Source organism: Gastrolobium bilobum, unplaced genomic scaffold, assembly GCF_033153095.1.
Source record: "Gastrolobium bilobum isolate Gb01-03AN ecotype WA unplaced genomic scaffold, APGP_CSIRO_Gbil_v1 utg1827, whole genome shotgun sequence".
Lineage (NCBI taxonomy): Eukaryota > Viridiplantae > Streptophyta > Magnoliopsida > Fabales > Fabaceae > Gastrolobium > Gastrolobium bilobum.
In genome coordinates this window covers 202310-226520 of record NW_026898477.1, presented here as the reverse complement: position 1 = coordinate 226520, position 24211 = coordinate 202310, and the positions used below count along the sequence as shown (strand labels likewise).

The 24211-nt window shown below is 33.2% G+C and overlaps 3 protein-coding genes across 3 annotated transcripts; 2 read left to right on the top strand and 1 right to left on the bottom strand.

The window, feature by feature from the left end:
* The first annotated feature begins 49 nt into the window (after positions 1-49).
* LOC133316663 (uncharacterized) lies at positions 50-1927 on the top strand. Its single transcript, XM_061518445.1, has 3 exons — positions 50-175; positions 286-391; positions 1476-1927. Exons 1-3 carry the CDS (start codon positions 137-139, stop codon positions 1622-1624), a joined length of 294 nt encoding a protein of 97 aa, XP_061374429.1. The 5' UTR covers positions 50-136; the 3' UTR covers positions 1625-1927.
* An 8070-nt stretch (positions 1928-9997) lies between these two features.
* On the bottom strand, positions 9998-16291 carry LOC133316657 (uncharacterized). The gene is made up of 4 exons (XM_061518440.1): positions 16193-16291; positions 13530-15399; positions 10957-11113; positions 9998-10820 (listed from the first exon to the last, which is right to left on the bottom strand). Exons 2-4 carry the CDS (start codon positions 15303-15305, stop codon positions 10219-10221), a joined length of 2535 nt encoding a protein of 844 aa, XP_061374424.1. The 5' UTR covers positions 15306-15399; positions 16193-16291; the 3' UTR covers positions 9998-10218.
* Positions 16292-22237: 5946 nt separating this feature from the next.
* LOC133316654 (small nuclear ribonucleoprotein SmD1b-like) lies at positions 22238-23966 on the top strand. Its single transcript, XM_061518435.1, has 4 exons — positions 22238-22251; positions 22376-22452; positions 23488-23509; positions 23690-23966. The coding sequence occupies exons 1-4, from the start codon at positions 22238-22240 to the stop codon at positions 23901-23903; spliced, it is 327 nt and encodes a 108-aa protein (XP_061374419.1). The 3' UTR covers positions 23904-23966.
* Positions 23967-24211: the final 245 nt, after the last annotated feature.

Here is a 24211-nt window from a genome sequence, read left to right as displayed (position 1 = left end):
GTATGCATTTGATCTTCTATATATATCGCATTTGCACTCTTCTTTACTCATCCTCCTTTTACACTGTTTTTATATATTTATATATATAGTTGTTGAAGTTCACTCTATAAGAGCTAGCATAGCTAGTTTTTGGATCATGGGAGAGTCTTCTTCTTCTGCTTCATACATTCATATGGTAAGAGAGTTATAGCTAGCTACAATTAACTCTATCTTTGATTTTTCATTCTTTGTGTTGATCATAAGCAGTCATATTCATGGTGACATGCATGTTTGTATAAAAATTAGGTGCAGCACCTGATTGAAAAGTGTTTAATCTTTCACATGACAAAGGAAGAATGCATGGAAGCTCTCTCTAAGCATGCAAATATCAAACCTGTGATAACATCAACTGGTGCGTTCTTCACTCTTTCACTCCAAGTCATCCAGTTTAAAAAATAACATATATACCCCTACAAACAAGGAACATGATGTACACACATGCAAAATCATATACCATTTCATGGCGTGCAGAATTGAAGAGATATGAGATAAGATTATTTTAAAATAATTGATTATATACCTAGTTATATGTCCCTGACCTTTGTATACTAGCTAGTTAAATTGGTTGATAAACTAATCAAAACCCTCAATATTATAATTCTTTGGCTTGATCAATGAGAATGCATTGAGAGTTTACCAGACCTACTAACCTGGAAGCTTCTTTGCTAGTACTCAACCTTGGAAAATTTGCAAGCCCAAAACAAGGTCAATATGTTAGATGTAATTCACTCTTGACCATTCCAACAAACTTTTTAAACTTTTGGGTCTATAATTTATTCATGCTTCAAGTTGAAAAGATTCTTGAGTGAGAAACATGTTAGGTATCAAATTAAATTAGAAAAAAAAAAACTTTATATTTTAATTTTAACCAATTTTTTTTTTTTTCAATTTGATTCACCATAGATTACTTTTTATATAACAGTCTCTAGCTTACGGATTAAAAGTTGCATGAATTCAGTCCTTTGTGAGATAAATCTCATGCTAATTTAATCAAATGACTAAACTTTGGTGAATGAAAGATTACATTAATTACAAAAATTTATTTGTGATACCTAATTAAACTAAAAACAAGCATATTAATTAATTTGTAAGGGATAAAGGGATCAAAATAGACTGTTGTTGATATTATTTTGAACCCTTCTTAATGTGAAATTTTAAGAGAGTTGTGAGATATTTAATTAAGATTGAAAGATGAAGAGTATTATTATATATGTTTATATAACACGTGTCTTAGATTCAATTACAGGTAAAAATGAATCTTTAGACACGTGTGTGTACGTGTGTGTGTTTCATATCCGATACCTTGCACCACCAAACAATCCAAATAAACACAACCATGCATGTGACATATATTAATTGCAGTCACATATATTAACTATGTATAACACCGTATGTTCAATTAATGAATAAACACTTATAATATATATGATATGCAGTGTGGAATGAGCTGGAGAAAGAAAACAAGGAATTTTTTAAGGCTTATGCTCAATCCAAGAGTAAAGATGACCGAATGTCCGAAGAAGAGACAAACCAAATGATACAGAAGATGATCTCTGATTCGTCTAAAGGTTCATGCAACGATTGATCGATCAGCCATTGAAAACGATCTTACCTCTATGTTTCGCTTCATCAGTTCCTCTAAGTGTTCCTCTCTCTTTACTCTACTTTTTAGTGTCTCTAGCTACATTACTATATATTGTAAGTGGTCCCTATTCAATGCATGGACGGTTGTTATTATTTTAATATTTTATAATAATATGTAATATAAAGTTCTCATACTGAGGGATCTAGTACGGAGATTGTCTGGTTCTCATGACCAATAAATTAAAGATCCCTATCTTATGTAAAAGCTATGTGATCCATGAATTAGCAAATAACTGAATGCCATATCAGCAGCATGAAGGATCCGTGTTGTAATTATTTGATATCAGATAATGTTACATAGTGTTAATATGTAATATATTGACATGAACAATAATAAAATCAAAGAACTCATCACTGTGTCGTCGACATGTATAATTTAAGACCATCACTGACATGCGTCAAAAGCATTGAAAATGGAAGGGTATAGAGTTAAAGTAAAAAAAAGTTACAAAAAAAGAAAAGAAAGAAAAAGGTAAATTGTTTGTAACACCTTTCAACTGGGTTATATATTAGCTTTTTAGACCTTACGGTTTAAAATTTTAAGAGTTAATGATGTCCTGGCTGAATTTCATGTCAAGCACAAAACCCCTTTACATGAAAGTATGAAACAAACTATTAAAACCTAAAAAAACTAACATTAGATAAACAAGTGCTTTTAATAATATTAAAACATATTTACAATTTTTATTTTATATAATAATGACATTGAGCTTTTTACCTATATCCCTATTAAAACTATTAAAGTCCCTCACCATTAATTAGTTCACTTCTAGTGGCTTAAAATTTAATATTTAAGGAAAAATTAATCTAAACTACACAACTAATAATAGTATCATTAATTTTCGAAAATTATATTTAAGTGAAAATAATAATATTTGTTTCTTTAATTATGTTAATTCTCCAATTAACTATGAATCTATGATATCATCGAAGATTTAAAGAGTTTTTGACAATACGAGAAAATTAAGATGCCTTGTCGTTTAAGCTTTTAAACTCAAATACGACTTTGTTCTTCATTAAGGATGAAATAATTAAAGAGAAGGTGTGCTTTATAAATAAGAGATGAAAATGATGGATGAGACAGAATGAAGAGCCACTGATAATTCAAGCTTTTGCTGCCAACACATGGATATATTCTTTCGAAAATAGAGACATCGATTTGTCTTTTAAGCAGAAATTTTTCTGAGGCCGAAAACGTATGATCTATAAAGCATCCATATTTTAAAAATTCTGATGTGTTATGTGTGTCATTTTTCGATACCTTCGAACATTTTGACATTTCTCGACATTTCAACACGAGTTATAAAAATTCAAAAAAAGTTTCAAAGATTAAGTTGCGTTGAGTTTTTAGTTCTAACTATTAGATTCGTTGGATTATGATTACTATTTTATTGAGTTTAATATAAATATTTAGAATATCTTATATTTCTTTGCAAAATTTATGAATATTATAAGTTTAGATATATATTTTTGTTAAATTATTAAAAATTAAATATAATATATATTATATAAATTAAAAATATTATTTAATATCAAAACGTGTTCAATTTTAACGTGTCAAAATCTAACATTTTTTAAAATTAATGTGTCAGAGTGTCGTGTCGTATTATATCGTGTCACGTGTCCCGTGTCAGTATCAATGCTACATAGAGTATGAGGTAGATTAAACAGAGAAAAGATAAATGACTCTGTCTTAATTTCAATTATTAAAATATGGGATAAACTAATCTCATTTTACATACAAAAATATGTCTCATGTTTTGATAAACTTGACGTGGGTTCCATTAAATAAAAATAAAAAATAAAATAAAATGAGACTCATATTAATTTTGTGTCACCAGTTAAGAGAAGTTAATTTCTTTAACACGAGATTAGTTTATCTCTTAAAATATTATAAAATTTTACTGTCCAGTTGCAATTATTTCTCTGACATTGCAACTTGCATAAACTAACAAGTGTAGTGCCTTTTTGTACTAAGATGCTCGACTTTTGTGCTGGCATTAATAGTAACTTTTGAGCATTTTGGAATATGACATATATGAAAAATAATTTTTTTATGTTGTTGAAAAATAATTATAAAAACAAGATTGTAAGTGAAACTCGTAAGTAAGAGTGATATCCACTCATCTTTTATATGTGTAGAAAATTTAGTTATGTAATCTAAAATGAGATAAATATAATCCAACATTTATCTATGTTCCTCATTTATTCATGTAAAACTGCATTCTCTTGTCTTCTGCTTTTCTCTATTGACTGTTTTTTTTTTTTTTTTTAAATATTTCAATCGGTTCATTGTTTCGTAATTAGTCTGATTTAGAATGATTTCATGATTGAAGTTTTAAATCCCTTCTAAAGGTGAAACTGGAAAGGATTGAATACATGTTCCCATCCTTTATTGCTCAGCTCTCATGCATCAACTGAATTATTGTCATTTGATCTGCTGACTGTTTTCAACATACATATTTTATTCATATTTTTAACAAGTCATTACTTTTGCTTGTGTTTTACACAATTTAAAATCAGGTTAAAATAATCTTGTCTAAATCCTTAAAAAATTGCGAGCATTTGGTTGATGTATTAGGGATTGGATTTTTAGTATATGCTACTGATGCAAATTTTTTACTAGCTAATGAATCTTCCAAGTTAATTTCATTTTAGTTACATATGTCAAAGCTTTTAATTATACTCCTTATGAACTAACTTGTTGCTCCTTCGCTGCAATGGTTCACAGCATTGAGAAAGATGATGAAAAGAAATATGTCCACTCTGTTCAGATAGCAACATCTAGTAGATGGCAAATTCCAAATGTTAGGGGATGAAAAATCTACCTTGAAACTTGCAAAGAACTCTGCAGCTTCCTTCATGATTCGGGCCTTACAAAAATGTAATTATTTGTGAGCTACAATTCAAATCGATTTTTTTATTTTTATTGTATGTAAATAAGAATTATTACTTTTTATTTTAATGAAAAACAGGGTATGAATTCAGAATAAAAACTGAATTTGTCATATTGATTGAACGATAGAGCTTATTCCTAATTATGCTGAATTCTTTTTTTTTTTTGGTAAACGATGCTGAATTCTTATTTTATACGAGGGCAAGGGAAACTATGACTTTTAGCCATTATTAAATCTAATCCGAGCATTGACCTGGTCGGGACATTGGGTTATTGAGTCATTGGTCAGATCGATGGGTCACTGATCAGACCGGTTGACCTGGATATATATAATATATAAAAATATATATAGATATGAATATAAAAATTCAATTATATTCTCTATATCTAAAATGAATTAAACAAGGTTCATTAAATAAACTCAAAAATAAGAAGCATAAATAAATAAAAATGCATGTAATTACTATGTCAATTTAAATTGCAACTCAGAATCCTCATAAACATATCTCTCCATAATATTGAACTCATATTTTTCAAATTCAACGACATTAAAAATGACATGCCATGTTCTCTTAATTTATTATTCTGCAAATTGCTTCAGTATTAGAAGCTGAAATTTGAGGTAATTGTAGAATAGTATACTAGCAAATAAAATTACAAAAAAAATTTAAAATGAGTTCTACATTTTCTTTTTACAAGATGAAACAATTTTTATTTTTTGGTTTTTTTTTTAAATGCATGACCCGACAAGGTCACTGGTCACCGATTATGACCGGGTTTGGTCGATTTTGTCCGAGTTTTGACTGGGTTTGATCGGGTTGATACATTATCGATCCAATGCTTGACCCGAATTGATCCGATGACCGATTCACCCAGTGTTTTAAAATCGGACCGGTCATCGACTCGGTCGAAGTACTGGGTCATTGGGTTAGTGGTTCAACCGGGTTGAACCGAATTTCACAATAATATAATAAATATTAATAAATATATTACGCATATTAACAACTCATGTTGGTCTTGACATTTCCTCAAACAGGTCATGTACAAGAAATTTGAATACTTTGAATAAAATTAATTTGAAATTAAAAAAATCATCCAAGTATATCAATTTTTACAGAAAATCAAACATCCGAAAGTTTTACACACTAATCATCATTAACTGGCAGTTCCTTGTGATATAATCATTAACTAGTTACAATAAACTAATCCATGATTGAGTGAAGCAAACACAACATTCCACGGGTAATATGGTTGTCGGCGATGTGTGTGGCCGAGACCAATGATCAGATCGCCCCCGATGAAGAAGGTCGATCATAACTAGAACGATCTAAGGTCCTCACAGTTCTATGGAAAAACCAAAAATAAATCAGGTAAAAAAATATTATAAGAGATTTCATAAACAGATCTATCAATGAAAAAGAAAATCATCACAGCAAAAAGGAAAAAAAATCGTGCACAACTAGAAGCCAGAGATCTACTTTCTTTCTCTAATACATAATTTATTTGTTTATTTTTTCACAACCGCAACATTAACAGGGGTACCCATTTGCGAATAATCGAAGATAAATTAAACTAAAACGAAAAGATTAGAAATTTAAATCATGGGATTAAAACAAGGGAAAAAGCAATAAAGGGGTATTACTTACATGCCAGGAGCATAAGGGAGAAGGATTTCAGAGGGTATAAAACCACCATGGAAATCCTTGAGCATCATGGTGTTACACTGTTACCACTAACTTTCTTCTTCAACATTCTCCCCCATCTCACTCTCACGAGAATATCTTCAGTGCTACGGCATTCAGTTTTCAGTGCATCTTCTACTCACAATGTGACCCGTATTTTACTTTTAGTCAAATCACTCTCTCACCTTATTTTAAAATAAAGTATTTATTAATGATTTGACAAAAATAAAACACGTGTCACAAGATAAGTGAAAGATGCACCGAAAACTCAACGCATCCGTAGCACTGAAGAAATTTTCCACTCTCACCCTCTTCCTCACAAAATAAAAAAGTCAAAAAATGAAAAAGAAAAAAACGCTATCGGTGCTTCCTGGAGGCGAGGTGGAAAGGTCCCACATCGACGAAAAGATGAAAAAGAACTTAGTTTATAAACTTTTCGGATGAGTGACAGATAAATTGTGTTGCTCGTCCTTCACATGAATGGGTTTCAAAGGAGCCCCACCAGGTCATGGATTGACCAAAAACTGGTCGGTTGAATCCGGATCCGATTTGTAACTTGAACTGTACAAAAGATCAGTTCATTGATTTTTGGGTTGATCTTTTCGTCGATTCGAGCGGAGTTTTTAAAATACTGGATTCGTTAGATTTCGAGTCAACCTGGCCTGATTGGGCCAAATTATCGACAAAACTTTGCTCTTATAGATAAACCTAGTGCCAACCAAATTTAGGATCACAATCTTAGGGATATCCGATCTTAGGTTTCTCTTTGGGAAAACATGAACGAAGTGTAATTTTATATTTTATACTTTTTTTATACAATAATGGTACTTAGGTTCGAACCTTTGACTTTATGCAAAGTATCTAAACTCATCACCACTAAACTAATTCTAATAGGTTCCCCCTTCCAAAAAAAAAAATCTTAACAGATCCAACTAATCAGATTTTGAGTCCTGGATTTTAAAAAATCGACCGGTTGAATCCGGATCCGATGTGTAACTTGAACCGAACAAAGGACCGGTTTTCGGGTTGACCTTGTCGATTCGAGCGGAGTTTTAAAACACTGGATTCGCCGGATTTCGAGTCAACCCAGCCGGATTGCGCCAAATTATCCTTTTAGCACTTTAGATCCATCCGACAAAACTTTGCTCTTATAGATAAACCTAGTGCCAGCCAAAATTAGGATCACAACCTTAGGGATATCCGATCTTAGGTTTCTCTTTGGGGAAACATGAACGGAGTGTAATTCTATACTTTTTTTTTTATACAATAATGGTACTTAGGTTCGAACCTTTGACTTTATGCAAAGTATCTAAGCTCATCACCACTAAACTAATTCTAATAGGTTCCCCCCTCCAAAAAAAAAAAAAAAATCTCAACAGATCCAACTAATCAGATTTTGAGTCCTGGATTTTACAAAACCGGCCGGTTGAATCCGGATCCGATGTGTAACTTGAACCGGACAAAGGACCGGTTCACCGGTTCTCGGGTTGACCTTGTCAATTCGAGCGGAGTTTTAAAACACTGGATTCGCTAGATTTCGAGTCAACCCAGCCGGATTGGGCCAAATTATCCTTTTAGCACTTTAGATCCGTCCGACAAAACTTTGCTCTTATAGATAAACCTAGTGCCAGCCAAAATTAGGATCACAACCTTAGGGATATCTGATCTTAGGTTTCTCTTTGGGGAAACATGAACGGAGTGTAATTCTATACTTTTTATTTCTTTTATACAATAATGGTACTTAGGTTCGAACCTTTGACTTTATGCAAAGTATCTAAGCTCATCACCACTAAACTAATCCTATTAGGTTCCCCCCTCCAAAAAAAAAATCTTAACAAATCCAACTAATCAGATTTTGAGTCCTGTATTTTAAAAAACCGGCCGGTTGAATCCAGATCCGATGTGTAACTTGAACCGGACAAAGGATCGGTTCACCGGTTTTCAGGTTGACCTTGTCGATTCGAGCGGAGTTTTAAAACACTGGATTCGCCGGATTTCGAGTCAACCCAGCCGGATTGGGCCAAATTATCCTTTTAGCACTTTAGATCCGTCCGACAAAACTTTGCTCTTATAGATAAACCTAGTGCCAGCCAAAATTAGGATCACAACCTTAGGGATATCCGATCTTAGGTTTCTCTTTGGGGAAACATGAACGGAGTGTAATTCTATACCTTTTATTTTTTTTATACAATAATGGTACTTAGGTTCGAACCTTTAACTTTATGCAAAGTATCTAAACTCATCACCACTAAACTAATTCTAATAGGTTCCCCCCCTCCAAAAAAAAAATCTTAACAGATCCAACTAATCACATTTTGAGTCCTGGATTTTACACAACCGGCCGGTTAAATCCGGATCGATGTGTAACTCGAACCAGACAAAGGACCGGTTCACCGGTTTTCGGGTTGACCTTGTCGATTCGAGCAGAGTTTTAAAACACTGGATTCGCTGGATTTCGAGGCAACCCAGCCAGATTGGGCCAAATTATCCTTTTAGCACTTTAGATCCGTTCGACAAAACTTTGCTCTTATAGATAAACCTAGTGCCAGCCAAAATTAGGATCACAACCTTAGGGATATCCGATCTTAGGTTTCTCTTTGGGGAAACATGAACGGAGTGTAATTCTATACCTTTTATTTTTTTTATACAATAATGGTACTTAGGTTTGAACCTTTAACTTTATGCAAAGTATCTAAACTCATCACCACTAAACTAATTCTAATAGGTTCCCCCCTCCAAAAAAAAAAATCTTAACAGATCCAACTAATCAGATTTTGAGTCCTGGATTTTACAAAACCGGCCGGTTAAATCCGGATCCGATGTGTAACTCGAACCGGACAAAGGATCGGTTCACCGGTTTTCGGGTTGACCTTGTCGATTCGAGCGGAGTTTTAAAACACTGGATTCGCTGGATTTCGAGGCAACCCAGCCGGATTGGGCCAAATTATCCTTTTAGCACTTTAGATCCGTTTGACAAAACTTTGCTCTTATAGATAAACCTAGTGCCAGCAAAAATTAGGATCACAACCTTAGGGATATCCGATCTTAGGTTTCTCTTTGGGGAAACATGAACGGAGTGTAATTCTATACTTTTTATTTTTTTTATACAATAATGGTACTTAGGTTTGAACCTTTGACTTTATGCAAAGTATCTAAACTCATCACCACTAAACTAATTCTAATAGCTCCTCCAAAAAAAAAAATCTTAACAGATCCAACTAATCAGATTTTGAGTTTGTGTTTCTCCATTCTTTTTAAGAATTGCGGCAATCAAACTCATTATTTTTTGAAAGGTCAAATCCTGATATCTAGATGAGTCCCCAACCAATAACTTGGGTTAATTATTTGCTTCTCCATCGTGAATGTTTCTCAGTCACTCATGCATTTGTATAGTGTTTAAATAGTGGATTTTTTTAATTCAATATTCACTATTATTAATACCAAATGTTTTAATTGTTTTTTAATTCAAATATTTTTTGAAAACGTATGAAAAATATCCCAAGGAGAAAAGAAAAGAAAAGAAAATAAAAGGAATTATCTTAAAATAACTAGTGTACATTCTCATTTTCTCTGTCCACTTCCGATATTAGAATTCTAACAACTCTTATTTGCTACTGTTGGCTGTTCAGGATTTGTGTACCACACAATTAGAGAAAGATAATAAACTATATGACATTTGCATTTCAAAATACAATTGAAAGTTGATTCAATGGAATGAGATGCATAAGAAGATAATCACAACGAGTTCAACAAATCAACAAGCACTTTCCTTTTTCTTTTTTGGACACAAATGAAATACAACATTGCTCCATATGAATGAATAATGAACCTATACCTATATCCTAATTCAAACTCTTCAACCTCTCAAAAATCAAAATCAACCTATACATGAATTGCTTGTATATATAAAATGCTATAGCCGCACACAAAAACTAGAGTATTAAAAAATTCTCCAAGCTAAACTATCTCGTTTGCAAGCTCCTCTATTAACAATATAACTATCTCTCTAACAATATCTTCAACATCATCAGCTAGTTCTATCCACCTAATTTCCCCACCAAGCATATTGTTTTCATTCTCCTTACTAGCTTTCTTTTCTTGGGAAACAAGCAACCCCCACATCTCCTCCTCAATCAAGTCTTGGCTTGGTTCAGCACTCAACCTTCTTGAAACAGGCTTTTCCCACAATGGAATGTACAAATATGGCTGAAAAATCTCTAACAACCCTAGATTAATGCGATCAAATAGAAGCCGCCTTTCGGATCTCTTCCAAAGTTGCTGCGCGCCACCAAATTTCTTTTCCAGGATTTCAAAGACAGAAGGGCTAATAGGACATTCTGCTGAGTGCCATGTGGAAAAGTCTGTAAACAAGCTCCTATTAGATATACCAGCCTCAGTTAAGACCTCAACAACATAGGAGAAATCCCTGCTTTCTTCAGCTCCAAATAATCCTACTATCTCTTTCTTCTTTTCAATGTCACCCACTACAGATTCATTCCCACAATCTTCATCACTTGAAACATTCAAACCAAATCCTTCATCATCCACTTCAGAGGAATCTGAAATCAAGAAATGATAACACATTTGTAATTAATACGAAAACATAAGGAGGGAGAGTGAAATGAAACAGTAATTTCAAACAAATTGGATGACATGTAGTGAGTTACACAGTGCTTCAACATGATCATCACTTACCATATACACCAGAGCCACATTCAGAGCTAAATGAAATGCCTTCCCTGAATGAGGGATCCAAAACTGAAATTGGACTTGGCTCGAAGCTAACAAGGGAATCTGGGCCAGCCCCAAAACAAAGTGAATAAACAGAATGTTCTTGAAATTCTGATGTATCCTGTAATTTAAGAACAATACAAAGCAAGAGCATGACTTCAGCAATCATACGTGAGGAGGGAACTTGATATCATTGAATTAACAGCAATCACGAGCAAAAGCCAAAAGATCATTTGCATTCTATATAATCATATACAGATTAAAGTCCACTCACAAAAGTTAAATATGAAGTGTCTATGACTATTTGATATCCAATCAAGAAAAACAAAAATTATTTCGTGTAATTGAGGACATTACAAGATGTTACTTAAGGAAAACAATAATACATAATTAACTTAAAAATAAAAAATTAAATCAAAATCAACATGGTCTATCGAACTCGAGCAATCCGATTTTATGCTTAATACCTCTGATACAGGACAGCCTTGCATCAAAATGCACCAAACAGAAAGTATAGCTTACGCCTATTACCCGATATTAATGATTTGGACCATTTCTGAACAGCAAAAGCTAGAAACCTTACATGCTCATTCATTCAATCCATCCAAAACATAACTTCTTTATATTGAATTGCAAAGGATAACATTATCCTATAGGGTTTGCTTAATTATTATTATTTTCAAAGAAAAACTCATAAAATATTGGAAAGCACAATGAAATTCTATATAATTGCCTTTTTCATATAATTGTGATTTTGCACTAATTATCATGTAAAGGATGGATCATGGATATAATAAAATAAAAGCCTAGTTCAACATATCTAACTTCAATATAAAAAAGGTCAGTCCTGTGCACAAGCCACAAGGCTCACACCATTGTGGCATTTGGGGAGCATTAGATGTATGCAACCTAATAGCATGATTGGAGAGGCTATTTCCACGACTAGAACAAGTGACCACAAGGTCACAAATCAGCAATCTTATTGTTGCATCAAAGCTCACGCTCTATATTTGACTTCAATATACCCAAGATAAAATATCAGAAGTCAGACTTCAAAGAAGAAGGAAAAATAAGCAATTCAGTACCAAGCAAGCATTCCTGAAACAATTTTTTAATTTTGCTACTTTCGTTTAGGGTTTAGGGATAAGGTGGTAGGTAGTTGGACTTTGAGCAGAAGGTCTCAGAACAATTGGTAACCCTTGAGTGTATAAATTACAAGAGGGAGAAAAAAGAACACATGAACAGGGTGGCTCAGCGCCCAAGACCCTCACCATTGTGGGGTCTAGGGAGATTAGATGTGCAGCATAATACTAGCCATAAGCAAAGAGGGAGTTTACATGACTAGAACCTATGATCACTAGGTCACAAGGAGAAAGCCTTATTGCTGCACTAAGGCAGGAAAAAGAAAAGAAAAGAAAAAGAAAACAGGAAGAAAAATAAACATTATTATGCTTCCCAAGAATATTAAATCAAGAACTTAAATTGCTGTATAAATGGCATTTTATTGCGAGAAACTTGACACAGTTGACAATTGATTATATTAAGCGTTTCTGGATACGTTAAGCTTATTCCAAAACACAGTGCACATAGCTAAAAGGAATGTCCCATAAGAACTTTTAATATCCAAATGCTCAATTAAACTTGATGATTTCATCAGATCTTTATACACCTCAATTATCTTCAACAGGACACTTTCGCATATAATCAATGAGAGAATAAAACTTTTAGCACTTAATGTCTTTAAGTATCTAAATTTCAACAAACCAAATGTTTTCATCAGTGGATGATCTGAAAATAAATGTAAAGCACGAGTGAAATAATATGATGCAGTACCTTTGCAAGTGTACCAAAGAAGCAAGGATAGGAGGACTTGGGCCCCCAATGCTCAGAAGAATGGCCCATTGGTGAACATGCTGAATGGGAGTCCACTTATGGATGGAGGTTATGCTGTGTCTAATACCCATATTGGCCCTCAACAGAATGCCAACGTGGATGGGAGCGTGTAGCGTGTAAGCGAGCTAGTTAGTTGGGAGCAGGATATATGCAAGGGGGAAGGCAGGGGTGAGATATCTGGAGCATTAGGTTGTTAGGTCCCTTGTGGGAATTGGGAGAGAGTGAAGCCTCTCTATGTGCTTCACATTATCTTTTATTATTGTATTGTTGTTGAGAGTTTATTTCTTATTTCCATCTTCCTGTAAGCTTTCGTATTGTAAGGAGAACATGGAGAGTTGATGAATATTCCAGTATAATTGGTATTTCTTTTACAGAAATTGTCGTTAACTACATTTTAATTCACTTGACTGGATTAACCTTAACATAATATTACAATAATACTACTCTATTATGGATAATTCATGTATGTTATCATAAAAAATGCAAACTCTGACAAGCATACCAATAAAGAAAAGTTGGATATCTGTCTTGTCCCCACCTTTACCCTTAAAAATTGATTGACCATCAACTGTCAGTTATGATCATAACAACTTATTGGAAAAAATAAGAACAACCCAAACAGTTCTAAGAAAGAAAAACCATACCTGTTGCGTTGAAACATGTGAAGTATGACTCAAAGAATCACTGTCTGCATGTGACACAACGGAGGCTGTTGATTCAGATTGCTGCATGGTTGGATTATTATGTGACCAGCCAACAACCTCAGTCTTTGCATCAGACACCAAGCAATCAATTGATAAATCAGGAGACACAACATTTTGCAATAACATAGTACTGTCTTCATGCATATTATTCTTCACGTCATTGTTCATTAAACATGTCTCTTGCAAGATCTGACTGTGTGAAGGACCTGATCTTGACAATTGAGGAAGCATGGGTTTCTTATCAGACAAATCATTCCCATTACATCTCTTCTTCAACTTACTGAGGTCAATATAATTTTCTTCAGTATGATTGCTATTGAAATAAGAGGAAAAAGAAGAGGATTTCTCATGGCTGGACCTGAGGTTCACATCTTCAGAACAATATTTCTGGTTAATACTTTGATTCTTTGGCTTCCGGATTGACCAGTTTGCAGATGCATTCTTCCTCACACCCCAATATTTCTGAAACAAGTCATCCTTAGTCATAGTTCCGCAATTATTACCAATAACAGAAGCTGCACTAAGAGGTCTGGCCATCTGCACTTTTCTGGCAAAGCTATAACTCACACCAACCTTACATCTATTGTTCCTTTTAATTTTATCATTGCCAAAACCATTTAGATAACTCAAATTTCTTGCTCTATTTCCATGTTCAGAAATCATAGGTGACTGGTGATGGGTACTGCCGTGACCATGCTGTCCGACTTCTAGCAATTTTTCAGTCACATCCCTCTGCTCCAAAGTTTTGTTCATGGCTTCAAAGCCTACATATGAACCATCAGAACAGAAGAACTGGGACTTTTGTGGGATCTCATTAACTGTAATATTTGAAACAGGCTTCAGCATATCAGAACTTTTGACAAATGCTTCATTCCCTCTGAAAAATGAACTTTCTAAAACTCTGTTTGCAACATTTCCTGTTTGTGTAGAAACTTCCTCTGAAATTTTACTAAAAGATCTAGAATTCTTCTTACCAAAATTCATGTGATAGGATATTTTCTTTCTACCTCTCATTTCAGGATATACTTTTATGCTTCTAGGACAAAATATCTCTTTGAGAGGCCCATCAGCCAAACGAGAATTTTTGCAAGCACTAGGTAATGAAAAATATTTTAAACCATTTCTTCCCTTTCCAGGATTTGGTTTCAAAAGAGAAACTCTTGAGGTGAAAGTTTCATCCTTCAGATCCAGTTGAGATTTTGAAAGACTAGATGTTTCATAAAGTCCAGCTTCTCCATTCATATCTTTTTGCAATCCATCATTTGTTTTCTGTCGCAGTCGGAGATTTCCCTTCTCAGCTATCCTCCATGAATTCACACTTGTTTCAAAATTGAATGAACTAGTGGTATCAACCAAACTTTCAGGCTTCCAATTGACTGAAGCATCCAAAAGCTGTTGTGGCACACCTTTTACCTTTGCCCCAGACAAATATGGGATCTCTTTCCCATTTTCCTTTGATGGATTATGGTGCTTGTCTCTCCTGAGTGCTTTGACCACTTTTAAAACATCCTCTGATTCTTCCATATCATCAGTACTCATTTCCAAGGAATGATGCTGATCGGATGAACGCTTCTTTCTGACACCAATAGAGGCAACTTTCTGCAGGTAATTCTCAGAAAGCACTTTCTGTTTAGCTCTAACAGGATGTTGGGGAGGCACTTTATCAAGACCCATCAATTCTAAAATCACACTTGGTCTTTGGTGTTTGGACTCCATTTTGCAATTATTATTCCACAAGATTAAGTTGATACACTGGACCTCAAGCACTCCCTAAAAAATGGATGAAACTGTCTTCAACAAATGACAACGACTGTTACAAGGAAATAAAGGCAATGAATACACGCTGATAACCACAATCTATTCAACCATTTCTTCCCTTTTCAGCTATCATAGTAAATAATTTATCAAACCAGTGAACTCAAAGCAAGAAATGGATTGAAGAAAGAAAGGGGATAGGGAATGAAAACAAATTCAATTTAAGCAAAAAATAAAATAAAAAGAAAAAATCATCTAGGAGACATCATACCCTGAATCATGTTCATCGTTATAACAGTTTAACAAAGTGCATATTGGAAAACAGGAAAAAAGAAACAAACTGAAGTCAATTAGGAGATTCGTCTAAATTGAAGCATCCCATAAGTTGAAACCTAGTAGCTAACCTTCCCGATTAGCAAAAATAAACATAAATTAAGAATACTAATAATAATAGTAATACAAAAGCATAAAGGATTGAGAGACCAACATGTCAATGAATCTGATTCAACTGTGTGCAATCCAACTGGCAGCAAAGAAACAGTGTAGTAAAGTGTTTAGGTAACCGAAACTCGATATGATGAATGGGGTAAAAACAATGAGATTCCTCGATTTCGTACAAACACAAGGAGACAAAATCATTTTGATCCCACTAGAAACAAATTAAAAAAGAAAAGAAATAGAAACCTGCTTTGACATAAACACAAGCATAATCAAGATCTCTACAAAATCATGACTTTCTAAACTCGACCCACAACAAAATACTCATAGATCAACATCATCAATCAAGAAGAAAAGGAAGAAACTCAGAAACTACATGCAAAAAAGAAAGAAGGGGTGGCAGAAAATACCTTCTCTGACAATTCTCTGCAAAAAAATATGACTTTCTTGGATTATGCTGGGTGCCCATAATCCAAAATCTCCATTGCATGCAACAAAACCAATCAAAGTCGTTTCCTTTTGCAAGAAAGCAACTTGGGTAATAAATACATGAATATTTGCAACCCCATTTTTTTTTTATATTATTAAGGAAAAGGACACAACCGACATGATCATCAATTATAGATTTTCACTTAGGGGGATACGTAATTATTTCTTCTAAAAAAATGGGTTTTTTTTTTTTTAAATAAAAATGGGTTTTATTAATTTCATGTTAAAGAAGATAAATTATCTCATATCATAGAGATAAACTTGTGAGTTACATCACTTGAAAAAAAATGGCACAATTATGAAAAATATGTAAAAGAAAAATTTATCATAACATTGATTTTTATTAAAAGAATACGGTACAAAATGTGTTTGGTTTTGGTATTTAATTCATGCGTTGAACATTGGAATGATTGGGACAATAATCATGGAAATGATGACGATGAAGTGGGGTCTTGCTTTTTATTTTATTTTATTATTTTAGTCCGTTTCGTCGTATAGCGATCTATGCGCCAACAATAATTGTCCTGTTCGCGTATTTGGCGCCATAAAGATATTAAATTATTAATTAATTAATGGGAATTGTTGCTTTGACCGCATATTGTTTTTGGTCCATTCTACGCACAAAATGTATATCATATATATTTTGGGGGGAAAAATTAAAATATTATTATTTAAATAAAAAATTGCAAAAACATAGTAATTTAAAATTAATTTATAAATTTATTGCACTCAGTTAGATCTACAAAGGGCATGACCACCTGTCCACCCACACCTGCTTTAGGTGTTTTCCCCTCTTGTGTCATGCCCAAATGGAGCACGACTCATCCAATGATGACACGTAGTATAGAAAAAATCAACAGTTTGACGGTAAAACTTTAAAAGTCTATAACTTTTTGACTCGGGTATCCGAATGAGGTAGTTTATTTTTTAATTCCACATAATTTTTTGATATCTTTCCAAGGACGTCTCATTGAAGGGGATTCAGGCAACAAATTTTTTTTGAATTTTGGGGTATTTTTTCTGTAAAACTTCGTAAGGCCATAATTTTTTACTGCTGATCAAATTTATGTGCTTTTTTTTATTTCACGTAACTTTTTGAGAGCTACGAGTGGGCCAACGCGTAGATCTAGAAAAGTTACGTAAAATAATAAAAAGCACCCGATTCAGACACCAAGTCAAAAGTTACAGCATTCTTAAGTTTTAATATCCCAAATTTTAGAAATTTTTTTGACCAAATCCCTTTCAATGAGATGTCATGGCTTAGATTTCAAATAGTTATGTGAAAAATTACCTGATTCGGACACCCGAGTCAAAAGCCATGGTCTTTCGAAGTTTTACAATCAAAACATTGACTTTTTTGTGTTATATGTCAACACTGGATAAGTTGAGCCTAGATTGGACACGACCAAACACCCTAATGCGTCTAAATTAAGCGTGAGTAGTCATGCCCATTTTGAGCGTGACTGAGTATAATAAATTTGTAAATAAATTTAAAATGATACGTTTTCGTAATTTCTTATTTAAATAATAATATTTAAATTTTTTGCCTAATTTACTGGGTTGACCTGAGTCGCCTAAATAATTATTTTTACTTATTCAGATGCAAAATTTTTCAAACCACATTGTGACCATGTTGGTTGAGTCTTTATCTTTTTTTTATAAATAATTTCAAGGGTATTCTCTAGTCGTATGACCCTTTTTTTAAATAATCTCAAGGATATTCTTCAGTTGTCTTTGGAGATAACTGGAGGATACTTTTGAGATTATTTAAAAAAAAAAACTGACGACTCTACCAACATGGTCACATTGTGGTTTGAAAATTTTTGCACGTGAATAAATGAAAATAATCAATACATTTCTATGGGTTCACTTTTTAATGTAGATAATTTATTTACAGGCAGAAGTCAAGGTACCTTTATCATTTTCAAATCATGAATTGAGTAATGAAAATTACAGACTAAATAATAAAATTTTGATTTGTAGGTTTTATACTTTTCTTAAACCGTTAATAATATTTGACATAAAATGTGTAATTAAATAAAACAGAATAACCCAAACCCTGGGTATGGAAGGTGTCTGAGTTCCTTTAACCAGTGGTCTCGAGTTCGAGCCCTGGGTATGGAAAAAACGGATTGGGTAGTGCTACCCCCGCAAGGGACCGACAATGCACGGTTGGGATTAGTCTCACCCCAAAGAAGGTGGGGATACCCTTGAGTACACTCAAAAAAAAAAAAAAAAAAAAAAAACAGAATACAATATCTTCATTTTGAAAGGGGATAACAACATGCTTCCATGAATACTCTATAGTTAAAAATCCAAAATCTCAAAACATTCATTAAACCCAAACAACAAACAAATTGCTCGTCATGTATTTTGTTTAACCGTTCATCGACTATCTGATAACTCCGATTTAAATAACGGATATAGAGACAATTTTTCTAAAATTTTCTTTATTCCAAGAGGTGAAAACCTCAATTAACAAGAAAAATTAATTAACACTTGAATTAATAGTTTTTCATCATTTCATATAAATTTTTTTATTGTTGGTGGGTTGGACTGGTCTAATCTAAACTCATTACTTTAGACAAATTAGCTAATACAAATTAATCTATCAATCCATACATAACTTGCCTCCCATCAAACATGTGTTATAAATTATGGGGTTTGCATCCATCGTTTAATACGATCATAAAAAATTTCCTACACACAACATTTTGTGGGACCCGTATGTTTTAAAGAAAAAAAAAACTACGGCACGCAAAACGAATCTCTATAACATAACACAATCATTTTTTCTACAACATAACTCTTATAAAACTCATAAATTATAGGTTGTAATAAATAGATTGATACATTGAATTGTTTTATATATATATATATATAGGATCATTTGACACCAGTGTCAAATTTGAAATTTGACACCAGTGTCAAATTTGAAATTTGACACTTCATTTAAGAGCTGTTAGATCAAAAAAGATCAATGGTGTCACATGCTTACAAATCAGAGTCGTTGATTTTTTTGATCTAATGACTCTCAGATGAGGTGTCAAATTTCAAATTTGATATTGGTGTCTATGACACCAGTGTCAAATTTGAAGTTTGACACTTCATTTAAGAGCTGTTAGATCAAAAAAGATCAATGGTGTCACATGCTTACAAATCAGAGTCGTTGATCTTTTTCAATCTAATGGCTCTCAGATGAGGTGTCAAATTTCAAATTTGACACTGGTGTCAAAAGATTCTACCTCTCTCTCTCTCTCTCTATATATATATATATATATATATATATATATATATATATATATATATATATATATATATATGAGGCAGGATCCTTTGACACCAGTGTCAAAGGAAAAGTTTGACACCTCATCTGAGAGCCGTTAGATTAAAAAAAATCAATGGTGTCACATGCTTACAAATCAGAATCGTTGATTTTTTTTAATCTAATAGCTCTCAGATGAGGTGTCAAACTTTTTTTTTGACACCGGTGTCAAAGGATCCTGTCTCTATATATATATATAGGGTCTAGTTATACTTACAACCTATTTTTCTTTACAACCTTTTACAACCAATATCTTAATTGTTGATTTTCGTCAATCAACAGTTAAGATTTTCGCAAATAAAATTTATTAATTAATTATTAATTCACAATAATTGATAACTGTTAATTGGCGGAAATCAACGGTTAAAATATTGGTTGTTAGAGGTTATAAAGGAAAATAGGTTGTAAGTATAACCTTCCCTATATATATATATATATATATATATATATATATATATATATATATATATATATAGAGAGAGAGAGAGAGAGAGGCAGGATCCTTGACACCTCATCTGAGAGCCATTAGATCAAAAAAGATCAACGACTCTGATTTGTAAGCATGTGACACCATTGATCTTTTTTAATCTAACAGCTCTTAAATGAAGTGTCAAACTTCAAATTTGACACTCGTGTCAAAGGATCCTACCTCATATATATATATATATATAGGGGCAGGATATTCTTACACCAGTGTAAGAGTTAAAAGTCTTACACTCAATCTTGATCATTGATCCACTTGTATCCAATGACTCACATTACTAAAAAATTAGAGCCCTTAGATCAATGGTCAAGATTGAGAGTGTAACTTACACTGATGTAAAATGATCTTGACCCATATATATATATATATAGAGGTAAGACCCTTTGACACTGGTGTCAAATTTCAATTTTGACATCTCATCTGAGAGCCGTTAGATCAAAAAAGATCAATGGTGTGACATGCTTGCAAATCAGAGTCGTTAATTTTTTTTGATCTAACGACTCTCAGATGAGGTGTCTCAAAATTGAAATTTGACACTGATTTCAAATGATCCTACCTCATATATATATATATATATATATATATATATAGGCAAAATGATTTATGCAGCTGTTGTACCTACAGCAAACAAGGATACACGTCCGAATCCTATGATACGGCAACGGATCCTGAGTTTTTTTTTTTTTTTTTTAAAAAAAAGCCGTGGGTCCCACTTTTCTGTGTCAGCTGTAGATAAAACTATCTACGGCTGCTGCAGAAATGTTAAGCCCATATATATGTGTGTGTTTTTTTTTAGGGAAATCATTATCTCCTTCTACATGAGATAAGAACTTTTTCCTACACAAATTCGTTTTTCGTGCCAATTAATTTTTCTTTTCTTTTTTAATTTAAAATGTGGGACCCACATTTAATTTATGTCTACTTTTTTTCTCTCCTACTATCCTACAACATAAGAAAATATGCACCTTTTTTTTAATATCGTATCAAGATAGATTTGGTTTGGGTCACAAATCATGGGCTCTGGAGTTAGGTTAGGATTTTTATTTTTATTTTTTTCATTTCTTTTTCAATCCCCGCCAAATACTTTCATTTCCCCTTTCCCTATGTTAGGGACTGCTACGCGCTCACACCCGACACAAACACAGCAGCCACAATGCCGGTGTCACCGCCGACATCCACCGCCTGTGGCCGCCGGCCCTTCTTTCACATCTAACTTTGCCAGGTACCATAAAAGTTCATGCTTTCTTTCTTTCCTTTTCCTTTTTCTTAAAACCGAAGAAATTAATTATGCTTGGCTCACATTAAAGAGTAACAATGAAAAGCAGTCAATGCATTCAATTGGGACTTCCCCCCTATGCTTTTTATTTATAGATATGCTAATTAAAGAAAAATAAATGCATGCATATTTTTTTGGGCCATCAGAATGCATGTAATACAAGTCATAAATTAGTTTAGCAATAGATTACAGAGTCAGAATCGAAGCATTAATGTGGCTACTTCTCTAGAATAATACATTATACTTGCATGTTTGAATTTTGTACCAAAAGGGTGCGGTATTCTGTGAGATGAGCAAAAATTATATATTTCAGTTTTTTTTTTTTTTTTTATTTAGTATTTAAGTGGGTTGATCCACTAATGCTTCATAAAAAGGAAGGGGAATGAATAAAAAGGAAATATTCATAAAATTTAATAAGCGAGAGTTTTGTTTTTGGGGTCACATAATAATCTCTATTTTCCTTCCCTCGTTGTAAAACCAAACAAAGGTTGCGATTTACTTAGAAAGTTTAAGCATTTCTGTTCACTCGTATCTGTAATACGTGAATCTACTTATTGTTAAATGATTGAGTTGATACTTGATACTCAAGAGCATTATCAGAATTCACATGGTTCACATATATATCTTTTGAGCTTTTCTTGGTGGGGAAGGTTATATCGACAACTTTTTTTATTTTTTCTTACAAATTTACGAACTACACTAATTCTGACTAGTCGTCATACACTCTTGATTGAAGTCTGACTAGTCATACTTAGTGTAGTTTGCAAGTTTGTAAGAAAAAAGTTTGTAAATATAACCCCTCATTTTCTTTATATTGGTCCACAGAGACAAAGCTATAAAGAGAATAGAGAAGGCAACAAAGTCCTTATCCCCAACTCACCATGAAGCTCGTCCGGTTTTCCTCTATCTTTCTCTTTGATTTTTTTTTTGGGGTTTGTGTTAGTAATGTTTTCGTTTTTTGTACTGCCATGTTTTTATTTTTTAATTTCTGGGTCCAAATCTTAATATTATTTGAGCAGGTTTTTAATGAAGCTGAACAATGAAACTGTATCAATTGAGCTCAAGAATGGTACTGTTGTTCATGGCTCCATTACAGGTTTCTTTTCTTCCTCTTCCTCATTTTTTTCCCCATTTTTTTTGTTCTTGAATTTGTTATTTTCTTGATGCTGTTACTAAAATTTTGGCTTTACTCTTTATGTTTATGATAAATGCCTCTATACACTTTTCAAAAATATATCACTTACATCTTAATTGAATTTGCATTCCATATATTCTATTGTTGTATTGCTCCTACCTAATGGAATACCCTTTGACTCTAAAGCTTCTCTCCACAATGCAAGTTTAGAATTTAATCATCAACAGAGTATATATCATTCGTAAAAAGCATGTGTGTGTTGGGATGGCGATCAATAATAATCCATTAAAACCCTAAAATATCATATTCCTAACCCATCCACTGCCCTATTTTATTTTGGTGGATATCAATAATGCTTTCAGTAAAGCAGAGCCAGTTACAACTAAAATATTAGACTTGAAAAAGTAGTAAGATTTATGTTAGTTGAAACATGAGTGAAAGGCAGTTGGAAGGTCGCTAGGCATTTAATTATTTGCAGGGGTGCTCTCTACTCTTTAGTTGATAAGGTTTTATTTATTCAAACTTGTTTTTCCAACATTCCACTGCACTGCCTTTTCCTTTCTCAGATTCTGGTGGGATTGGCTTACACAATAAAGGTAGAAGAGACCATAAAGAAAATTTTAAGTAAACAATCTTCACCATTGTCTTATTAAATCTAATGCAACTCTTTCCATTAAATTTCCTATTAAACATCCATCGGATTTGAGTTTGATCCGGTCACATGGATCTGATACTGGTATGGCATTAATATTGTCTTTTTATTAAAGTTCTAGTTCTGTATATTTAGCTTCGTAGATAATTAGTGAACATGAAGTAAACATAGTTTATGAATTTTGAGTGTAGTGAGTCCTTGTACTAAAATTAGGCATATGTTCCTACTTCCTAGTTAAACTATCCCATTAATTGGTAAATAATTGTTGCCTCTTGCTCAAAAATACTACTTTGAAATTTGAATCAGGAAGTCATAGCATACTGATATTGGGACTTTTGCCACAGGTGTTGATATCAGTATGAACACATTTTTTTTAATAAACCACAGGTATTCTCTACCGAAGACAATCCTGTTCGGAGCGGGTCTAGGATTAAGGCTTTAAACCTCTCTTAAAGATAGTATTGGAAATGATCGAACACATGCTCTCATCCCACCTGCTTAGCTCCCATGCGCCATCTGAGCTACCATAATTTGGTGTATGAACACACATTTGAAAACAGTTAAACTAACTCTTAAAGTGAAAAATCCAGCGATTCTGGATCATCTCAGTGTGAGGGGTAACAACATCCGTTACTATATTCTTCCTGATAGCTTGAATCTTGAGACTTTGCTAGTTGAAGAGACACCTAGGGTCAAGCCCAAGAAGCCAACTGCTGGTGCTGTATATAGTCTGACTGCATTATTTTCTTTTAAGTGCTAAATCAATGCTGCGACTCTGATCATTATACCGCTTATTTTCTTTTTCTTTTTTCTTTTTGTTTTGTGTGTGTGTGTGTATACCTATAAGCTTTAAAAGAGATATCTGCCTTCATTTTCAATAAGAACCTAGATCGCAACTTCCATGTGTTTGAGGTTGTGAAATTGTGATTCACATTAATCTAAATTGCCGTATAGGAACATCCTGTTGCTTATGATTTATTAAATCAACTTCATTCAGTTGGAATTAGTAATACGAATGTTTGTCCTTTTTTTGTATTTATTCTACAGATCATGATCTGTCTACTGATA